At 56.2% G+C, this 10,214-nt stretch overlaps 1 protein-coding gene across 1 annotated transcript; it reads left to right on the top strand.

The window, feature by feature from the left end:
- The first annotated feature begins 381 nt into the window (after positions 1-381).
- TMEM222 (transmembrane protein 222) lies at positions 382-8,493 on the top strand. The gene is made up of 6 exons (XM_032709788.1): positions 382-523; positions 2,997-3,081; positions 3,825-3,856; positions 4,587-4,683; positions 4,969-5,099; positions 6,016-8,493. Exons 1-6 carry the CDS (start codon positions 402-404, stop codon positions 6,101-6,103), a joined length of 555 nt encoding a protein of 184 aa, XP_032565679.1. The 5' UTR covers positions 382-401; the 3' UTR covers positions 6,104-8,493.
- The last annotated feature ends 1,721 nt before the right edge of the window (positions 8,494-10,214 follow it).

Below are 10,214 nucleotides of genomic sequence, written 5' to 3'. Positions count from 1 at the left end.
GTTATCCCGCTATCCCGTGTCCCCCGTTATCCCGTTGTCCCGTGTCCCCCGTTATCCCGTTATCCCGCTGTCCCGTGTCCCCCGTTATCCCGTTATCCCGTTATCCCGCTGTCCCGTGTCCCCCGTTATCCCGTTATCCCGTTATCCCGCTATCCCGCTGTCCCGTGTCCCCCGTTATCCCGTTATCCCGTTATCCCGCTGTCCCGTGTCCCCCGTTATCCCGTTATCCCGCTATCCCGTGTCCCCCGTTATCCCGCTATCCCGTGTCCCCCGTTATCCCGTTATCCCGCTGTCCCGTGTCCCCCGTTATCCCGTTATCCCGCTATCCCGCTGTCCCGGCGGTTTCCCGGCAGCGCGCGCGGCCCGCGGGAAGTGACGCGATGCGGGCGCGCGCCCCGGGCATGGCGGCGGCGGAGCCCGGCATGAAGCAGTTCGGCGGCGGCGGCGGCGGCGGGGCCGCCCCGGATGCCGAGCGCGGCCGCTTCCCCCACTGCGTGGTGTGGACCCCGATCCCCGTCCTGACGTGAGCGCCGGGGCCCGGAGCGGGGGGGGCACCGCGGTCCCCTCGCCCATCCCGCGCCCCTCGGGGGTCCCCCCGCCTCGCTCCTCCCTGAGCCCCCCGAGCCCTTCTCGGACCCCCCGCTCGCCCCTCCCTTGTGTCCGTTCGCCCTTCTCGGACCTCCCCCCTCCATCTCTCCCTGGTTCCCCCTCGCCCCTCCCGGGTCCCCCATCGCCCTTCCCATCTCCTCCTTGCCCCTTCCCGGTGCCCCCCCAGCCTGTCCCTGGATCCCCCATTCGTCTCTCCTGGGACCTCTCGCCCTTCCCGAGTTCCCCACTCCGCTTCTCTCGGGACCCCCTCGCCCTTCTGGACCCCCCCCCCTTCACCTCTCCTGGGTTTCCCCCTCTGGGATCCTCCCCATATCCCTTCCCGGGTCCCCCCTCGCCTCCCCCAGGGCTTTCCCTCGCCCTTTTTTGCCCCTCCTCGCCCCTCCCGGGGTCCTCGGCAGCCTCGGGCCCCTGTCCCTGGGAAGGGCTCCTTGTTTTCCCCCTCCCCGCAGCCAGGGCGTGTGTAGGGAAGGCTCTGTGGTGAGCGGGCTTGTCCCTGCAGGAGCGGGATCCAGGGGAACGTGGGAAGGCTTTTTTTGGAGCAGAAGTTTGCCCGCGGGGATCTGAGACCACCCCGTGCCCCCGAGGAGAGTCTCGGGTGCTTTGCTTTTGATGAGTTAGGGCTGGGTTTGCCTTCCCAGGCTCTCCAGCCAAGTGTGAGCGGGCTCCAGGGAGAACTTCTGAGTTTTCCTCTGGTCGTGGGAACGTGAAAAGCTGTGGATGTGGCTGTGGGGGTTGTCTGGGCACACCGAGGCTTGTTTTCCTGCCTTCCTCTTCCCCTCCGGTTCCCATCAGGTGATGTTTACTGAGCCAGAGCTCAAAGTCAGGTAGAAGATGTGGTGTGGTGTGTGCCAGGATCGGGAACGGTCCGGAGCTCTCCTCGCCCAGGAAAAGCTGCACGTTCCCTCTTGCTGTCCCGTTTAACTCTTTCCTTTTTTTGATTGCTTAAATTTCTCACCTCAATCTTTTCCTGGAGGATTTTCCAAAGCTTTTTGACCTCCTTAACCCCTGCTGGGGCTCACAAAGAGGGTTTCCCTGCTGCCAGAGCCACTGGGCACCCGTGTTTGTGGGAGCATTCCCTGGTGGATTGTGGCATCTGGAGCATGAGTCTGATAAGGAGCAGCTGTGGGGGGCTCATCCTGGAGAAAAGGAGGCTCAGGGGGGCCCTGCTCCCTCTGCAACTCCCTGACAGGAGGGTGGAGCCAGGTGGAGGTCAGGCTCTGCCTCCAGGGAATAAGAGATGAGAGGAAACACCCTCAAGTTGTGCCAGGGGAGGTTTAGGTTGGATATGAGGGAAAATTTCTTCATGGAAAGGATAATCAAGCATTTTGCTGAGAGGAGAGTTACAAAGAGGAAGTGTCCGTACCTGGGAAGGTGGCAGTGTTGAATCCAGCCACACTTTGGACTTCCAGAGCCCTTTCCCCACGTCACGGGGTTGTTATCCACAGCTGTTATCCACAGCTATCCAAAAACTATGTGCTATTTATATCCTCAGCCCCTCTTGTTGGCTTGTGTGGCTTGACTTTCCTCCAAAGGCCTCAGTCCCACTTTATTTTGGGATCTCTGGTGGGTTTTTTAGGGTCTCTGGTGAAGCCATAGTTTGTGAATCCGTTGCTGTGGTCTCTTCTGGAATATTAGTCCCTACACTCAGTCCCTCAGGGAGAGAGGAGTGAGAGGGAGATCACCAAACCTGAGGATGCTGGAGAATGTGGGAGAAGGCTGGAATGTGGCCTGGAGTATTTAATTCTAAGTGATAATGATGGAAAGGGGGTTGGGATAAAGATCTGCTGCTCCCTGGGGCTGTAAATACCCTTTAGGGAGAAGGTCTTGGAAACAATGGGATCGTTTAGAGGAGGGAATGATCTTCCTAAAGCCAGGAACTCTGTTTTCTATCCAGACAGCTTAAATCCAGGTTGCTGTGGAAAGCTGCAGGGCGGTGGGAAGATGGGCAGGGTGACCTGATTTTCAGTGGAGTGGAAAGTCTGGTTTATCCCGAGGCAGTTTCTCCAGGATCTAATCTTTTTCCTTGGCTCCACAAATGGGTTTGTCTGGGAGAGGCCGGGGCTCGCCCTTCCGTCCGGGGTGTGTGTCTGGAGCCCTCCTCTAGACCTGCTGCCAGCGGAGTTCTGGGCATTCCCTGTGCTTTTTCCCTTGTTTTCCTGGTCTTTACCAGCCTTTCCCTGGCTTTGGCTCCCCCCTTTCCTCCTCCCAGCCCTGTCTCCCAGGTTATCCGTGCCTGCCCACCCTGCGTTGTGCCGTTGGCTGCGGCCGCTCCAGCCGTTCCCGCTCCAGCCGTTCCCGCTCCAGCCATTCCCACTGCAGCAGTTCCCAGCCCTCGGTGTGATCAGGGACAAATATCCCACCTGATGGACCCTTTGTTGCCTTGGTAGGTGGCTCTTCCCGATCATTGGCCACATGGGGATCTGCACATCCACCGGAGTCATCCGGGACTTCGCGGGGCCGTACTTTGTCTCCGTAAGTAGATCCTGGATCCAGGTGCATAAGGAGAATCCCTGCTCCCTCTGCTCCCTCTCCTTCCTCCGTGACTTTCGAGCCATCCCTACCTCTTGCAGCTCCAAAGTTGTGCAAAATAACAGCTTTAAGTGCTTTTAAAGGTCATGGATCGCTGCTCCGTGGGCAGCTCCAGTGGAGCTCGCTTGGGGATGTGATAGATGCCTGTTTTGCTGAGCAGAAAGGAAAAAATCTTGTATTCCAGGCTCCAAATTAGGAGTTTTGGACCTAAATTCTCTTCCAGCAATCTAATTCTGAATAACACAAGTAACATGGCTGTTAACTGTTGTGCTGTATGTGCCAGTCCTGAAAGCTGCTTGTGGTCCAGTGGGCTTTGGAAGCAAAGTGAGTTTTAGTTTGGGATGATTAGTACTCTGAATAGACTGGGACATTTGCAACTTTGAGTTAACAAAATATTAACAGTTAAAAAAAAAAAAAAAAGGAGGGGAACAAGGCACTTATTCCCCGTGTAGGGAATATTTCTGGAGTAGAAATACGCTCATGCTCAGATCAGGAGTATGAAAACAATCGGAATCTAAACCAGGCACACACAGGATTGGAGTCTGGGGACTGCTGAGGCCGCCTGGCAGTTTTATCACTCAGCCATCCCGGGCTGTGAGACCTTCCAGCACAATCCATGCCATGAATATTGCACGGGGTTATATCCTCCTGAGACAGTTTTCCTCTCTTTTTTTTTCTTTTTGTAGGAAGACAACATGGCATTTGGGAAACCAGTGAAGTAAGTGCTGTTTGTTTGTTTTTATTAAACTGACCAACTGACCTGCTGGTGTCCTTTAATTCATGGGGACAGACGAGCTGTGATATTGCTTCTCCTGGTGTTCAGCTGCCCTAATTCACATTGATGGCCACTGTGACTCTGCTTTTCAGGAAACCACGTTAAATTAAATCTTCTTAGAAGCGTGACAGCAACGTCATGGCATTAATAACCAGAGCTATGTGGAGCCTTTGTTTAAAAAAAGAAAAAGGCTAAAGCGTTTTAAGATGATGTTAACAAGTGCTCTGAGTAAACAGTGCCTGGCTGTACTAATGAACTGTCGTCACTGGTGTCCTGTTAATGATTCTGGGGGGAGGAGAAGAGGTGCCTGAGGTTTGTGGATCTGTCAGGTCAGGTTTGTGTCCTGAATGGCCGGGAGGTTCTGTACCACGGGACGTGAAAGCAGTTCAGGGTGTTCTGTGCCCCTGAGGTCTGTGATTTCTCTCTCTGGGGTGCTGTGGGTGCTGAGCAGCCATTTCTGCTGCCCTCTGCTTATTCGAAGAGCTGGGCTCTGTGGATTCCAGAGGCAGTGGATTTCTCCAACTCCTTCAAGCCTGTGCAGGGCCAGGAGTTGGAGCTGACGATCCTCGCGGGTCCCTTCCAACTCCGGAGATTCTGTGATCTCAGAAGGGCAAGAAGTGGTGAAGGTGCAGCAGCAGAATGACTGCAGTGGGATCTGTTCTCATCCTTCCAGGTACTGGAAGCTGGATCCCAACAAAGTCTATGCCACTGGTCCCAACGCCTGGGACACGGCCGTGCACGACGCCTCGGAGGAGTACAAGCACCGCATGGTACGGCTCCAGTCTGGGGGGGGAATATATCCCTGGAGTTTGGAGAGATACTGGGGATACCCCATCCCTGGAGGTGTTCCAGGCCAGGTTGGACAGGGCTGGGAACAGCCTGGTCTGGTGGAGGGTGTACCTATCCATGGCAGGGGGTGGAACTGGATAATCTTTAAGGTCCTTTCCAACCCAAACCATTCTGGGATTCTGTGATTTTATATTTTGGAGGGTGCACCAGGACTGGGGAGCCTCAGGAACAGGATGTCTAATCCCTTTTTTTTTGCCCTGTTCCAGCACAACCTTTGCTGTGATAACTGCCATTCCCACGTGGCCCTGGCCTTAAACTTGATGAGATATGATAACAGCACCTCCTGGAACATGGTGAAACTCTGCTTCTTCACACTCCTGTATGGGAAATACGTCAGGTGAGCCGAGGAACAGTCTGGACTCAGCTCTTTCATTCTCCTGAGCCCTCTAAAGCATCCATTTGTCCTGTGGAAAGGGGAGAAACATCTCCCCCCCTCCCAGCCCGTGGGTGTGTTGCTGGTGGGTGGCACCATCACTGCCTGTTCTTAGATTCAGGAGTGTTTGCTGGTCTGCACTAGATGCTGCTCCCAAAATACTCTTACTGGCTGCTAATTTGGAGCGCCTGGAATTTGGGAAATGCTAGCTAAAGCAAATCTCACTCTGTGTTGTCTTCTGGCTGGGTTAGGTCGGAACATAAGGTCACAGGATGGCTTGTCTCCAAGGATTACTGGTTTCTCTTCCCTCTCTTGAATCTTGTTTACATAAAAACTAGTTGGATTTCCAGCAGCTGTGGAGGGAAAGCCCGAGCTTTCCTTAAGGAAGGGGCACTGAATCTCATTGTGCCTGAAAAAGAGATTCTGCAGGAGCTGCCCTGCATAAAGCTCCAATTCTGTGGGTTCTTCCCTGTTCTGGAAAAGCTTCTTTACCATCTTTTGGGCCAGTGTAACTCCTGCTGTCTTGGTTAAATCCACCAGCACTCAGAACAGCGATGTCTGTGGTAATGAGGTTTCATTTTTTGTGATCTGTCACCATTCCTGTCTGTGCAGGTATTAAATGTGTCAGTCTCTGACTTAATTTAAGCTGGGAGGAGATTCCAGCCCTGTTTTTGTGATATTTTTGTTGTGGACCTGACTTAGTCCCAATTTTTACAGTCCCAGTTTTATCTCCAGCATGATGGGACGTGTGGCAGTGCCAGCAGTGGATGACAGAGTCAGAAAGGTGTCTTTCTCCCTCTGATTGCTCCAGTTATCCCCCCATCCTTTTGTCTCTGCTGGTTTCCCACGTCTAAACCTTCCCCCTGTCTCCCTCTTGCAGCATAGGGGGGTTTGTGAAGACCTGGCTGCCCTTTGTCCTGTTCCTGGGGGTGATTGTGACCGTTGTTCTCACCCTGCACCTGCGGTGATGGCAGCTCTGAACCCCCCAATCCCTGAGCACACGAAGGAAGAAACTGTGACTGATCCAGCGGGATGGAGACGTGGGACTCTGGGAGTCGTTTTCCAGGGAAGGTGGTGACCCCCACTCCATTGTAACAGCTCATCTTTGTTTCCTGGAACTGCCTTCTTTTCCTCCTGTTTTTGTTCTGTCGATGGTGTCTCCCAGTGTCAGGGGTCTGGAAGCTCCTGCTCTCTCCCTGCCTGCGGCTGGGGAGGTGGGAATGGGATCAAGAAAGGTAAGGGTTGGGCACCTTTGCTTTCAGTGCCAAGAAAAGCCACAAGGCAAACCTTGCCTCCTCCAGGAGCACAAGCACATCCACCTTGTAAGGTTCTCTCTGATCACCTGCTTTCGTCCTCTTGGCAGATTCCACCAGATGCTCCCTTGGATTCCCTGAGTCTCCAGTTAGGAGTTGTTTTCCCTGTTGCACGTCTCTCCAGTAGCACACATTCCAGGTGGAGGTGTGGGGTTCTTCCCGGGGGGATGGGGTGCCCCAGCACTCACTGTCTCCCTCCCTGGCAGTGGCAGGAAGGTGTTGAGGTGGGACACTCCTGAGGGACGCTCTGTGGCAGGGCCAGCTCCCCTGGTCCTGCTGGTGAGCCTGGAAAGGCAGGAAAGTCGATGGGCTGGCTTGGGAATGGCTCATGGCAGTCTGCACCCCTTCAGGAGCCTGGTGCAGCGTTGGGAATCAGCTGCTCGGGCCCTTTCAGCTTGTGCCAGAGAAAATAGCGCTTCCCTGCTTCTCCCTGTGCTCTGAATAGCTAAATGTGTCCTTGCACTCCTCACAAGCCTCTCGTTTTCCTTTGATCCCTGTCCTTTGTGTCTCCCAGCCGGTGGCAGGGACGTGTTTCTGGGGCAGAGGGCTGAGCGTGGGGTTTGGAGGCCTCTGTGAGAGCAGCACCTGAGCTTAGAGGGGCCACCAGAGATGAGAAGAGGAGGTGAAGGGACTGGGAGATGCCCATCCTCTGGCTGGGCTTTGCAAACTGGGACACTGGCTTTTCTCCCTGGGCGGTGGTTCAGGGGTGGTTCAGCACCTTTGGTGTTCTTTTAGGGCACACCTGGGGTACAGCTTTGCAGGGCTGGGTTTGGTGTGAGGCAGGCAGTGGTGGGGGGCTGATGGCCCTGTTGAGCCCTGGGAGGGGCAGGATGGGCTGTAGGGGGTGAGGTGGCTCCTGAGTGCCAGGCAGGAAGGCAGTTTGGGTGTGACCCAGCGCCCTTTCCACGTCAGGGTCCGTGTCTGCCGAGGCTCTGCCCTGCAGGTGCTGGTTTTGGAGGACCCTGAGCCAGGTGGGTTCTTAAAAAACAAGCCTGGCTGAAGGCTCATGTGCAGTTGAGCAGATCCCTGCTGACTGCAGAGGGAGGAGAAGAGCTTTTCCAGTCGGAAAACCAGCTCGTTACCCTGCTGCCTGATGGATTTCAAGCTCAAGGAGTGCCTGTGGCCAGCAGGGAAGTTTTCCTGGACTCCCTGCAGTCTCTGACTGGGGAGCCCATTCACTGTCACCCCCCTGGCTCTCAGACCCCTCCCCATGTGCCTCCCTGCCCTCTCCCACCTCCCTGATTCCTCCAACCATATGGGAGGGTTGGAACCTCCTCTTGTGCTCGCGTCTGTGTTTCTTTTTCCTCAGTCACTTTTAAATCACCCCTTAAGCCTCTCCTTTCTCCCTCGTGGTCTCTCTCTCACCCTATGCTGGCTTTCCTGGGGTGGGTGCCAACCTTGGCACCCTTCCCCATCTCCCTGGAGCTCCAACATGCCAGTGTCTGCTCTGCACAGTCCTTTCCCTCCTGTGTGGGGAGCGTGGGATGGAGGGTGCTGGGCCTGGGGCTGCTCAGAAAGCCAAGATCCCGATCAGAGAGAACCTTAGGATGGAAAGGATGGTGTGTTCTGGAGCTCCCCTGCCTTTCCACCCGGTAGCCACAGGCCAGAGTGCCCTGGGGGGATGGGAGAGAGGAATCCTTTCCCTCTGTGTTTATTTAAAGTGTGATTCCTTGGAGTGACCAGCCCTGGGGCTGGAGCTGACCCGTCCTACGCAGCAGCAATAACCTCGAGCCCCCTGGGCCCGGCCCGCCCGTGTTTTATCCATGAGCTCTGCAAGAATTGCCAAAGCTGAGACTTGGGGGTGTCCAGCAGCCCCGCTCCTGGGACTCCCAAAACCCCACTGTGAGATCCCCTCTCGTTTGCTCCCGATGCTTTTTAACCCAAGCGGAGTTTGGAATGGCGAGGGCGAGCCCCCGTCCCTCACATCCTTTGTTCCCTTCATCTCTGCGGGGCGCTGGATTTCTTTGTAAATATTTAAACTCTGCTTCTGTGGTTTCATAATCCCGATGGCAGGGAAATAAACTGATTTCTGTGGATGTCTCCAAGTGCTGCATCTCTTCTTGTCGAGGCTCTTCCCTCCTCCCAGCCCGCAGCGGGGTTGGGATCCCCCCCCTGCCCCCCTGACCCCTGACCTCCCTCCTGCCCACAGGAGCTGGATCCTGGAGCTCACAAACCTTTTACTTTATGAACTTGCCCATTTCCCTCCTCCAGGGAAAACTCACAGCCCTGCTGTTGGGAAGGAGGTTTGGGAGGCAGAAAGATCCCAATCCCTGCAGTGCAGGAAGGGTTTGTGGGGTTTGGTGCCAGGTCTCAAGCCTGGGCAGGGGGGAAGCCAAGTGTTCTGGGATGTAAGATTCATTTTCCGAGGTTTTCCTTTAGCTGTGGACAGTTTCCCTTTTGTCTCCCATCTTATTTTCCTGGAGGTGCTGCATTCCCAGCTCCTTTCCCTTTCCAGTCTGGAGCCCTCCATGCTCCCAGGGGAAGGGGATGCCTGTGCTGGCCCCGGGGCTGCCGGAAGCAGAGTGGAATGGGAAGAGCTGGACTCGTTTTCCCCCCTCCCAGCAGGATCTGCTGCCTGAACTGGGAGCAGGGGAAGCTGTGCCTGCTGACTGCAGCTGCAGTCACCAATTTTGTGTTCCATCTGATATCCAGAGGCTGGAACTGTGTGTGTGGGGAGCAGATCAGCCTTAAAATTGGGTTGTGTCCGAGGCTGAGGGGTTTCACAGTGCATCCATCTTATGGAACACCACCTGGATCCTGCGGCTCAGCCCCTCCAGCCAAACCTCAGCTCCTGCGGGGTGGCAGCTCCGAGGGGTTTATCCCACACACATCTGTCACTGGAGGATGAGGTGAGGATGCCAAACCCCCCAGGGCCACAGGGGTCCCTCCTCGCCTCTCCAGCCTGGCAGGATTTTCCTAACCCACTCCTGCTGCCTGGGAGCTGCAGGGAATGTGGCGTGGGATGTGTGGGAGCTGAGCCGCGTGGTTCAGGTCATGGGATGTGGGGATTATATGGAAGCAGCTGGGTTGTTGTTCCCAGATAGTGCCGCTCAGATGCCCGGGATGCTCCCAGCTCTCTGCCCAGGCTGGTGTGCAAGCCCTGCTTCCCTCATTTTCCTCTCGGAGCCCCCAGTGGCCAGCCCAGCCCCAGGGAGTGAGGAATGCTGTGAAGCAGAATGTGAGGATCCATCCCAGCTGCCACGTGGCCTCAGCCATCATCCCCGAGTGACCCCTCTGCTCCTGCCCCTCTGCCCTCGGCCGCAGTGGCTGAGCATGACCAATCCCCCCAGCACCACGGTGGGGAGCAGGGCTGGGGGTCCCCGACCTCCCTCCCCGCGGGGATCCAGGAATGCCACAGCCCTGGAGCCGCCTTTGATGTGGGATCACTTTGCCTCAGCTGCCGGAGGGGAGGGGGCCCGGGGGTCACCCGTTTTGGGGGGGGATGGGGCATCAAAGGGCTCCCCGAGGAGCAATCTCACGTTGCACTTCGGCAGCTGCACAGGGGGAGCTCTGGAAGCCCCCGGGGGCTGTGGATCCCTCCTCATCCTCACCCTGTCGTCCCTGATGGTTCCCAGACAGGGGAGGGGAAAGGGGGTGCAAGACCCAGCACTGGGGGTCTTCATGCTGGTGGCTTCCCAGAGGCAGTGTCATTCCCAGCTGGAGCCACAGCTGGAAATGCCTCGAGGTCCCTGCTGTGTTGGGAGGGGGTTTGAAGTTAAAAATTTGGAGGGGATGAAAGCAAGGGGCCCCTCCAGCCTGGGGGAGT

The sequence above is a fragment of the Chiroxiphia lanceolata genome, chromosome 24 (genome assembly GCF_009829145.1).
Source record: "Chiroxiphia lanceolata isolate bChiLan1 chromosome 24, bChiLan1.pri, whole genome shotgun sequence".
Taxonomy (NCBI): Eukaryota; Metazoa; Chordata; class Aves; order Passeriformes; family Pipridae; genus Chiroxiphia; species Chiroxiphia lanceolata.
This window is presented reverse-complemented; position numbering and strand designations above follow the sequence as displayed.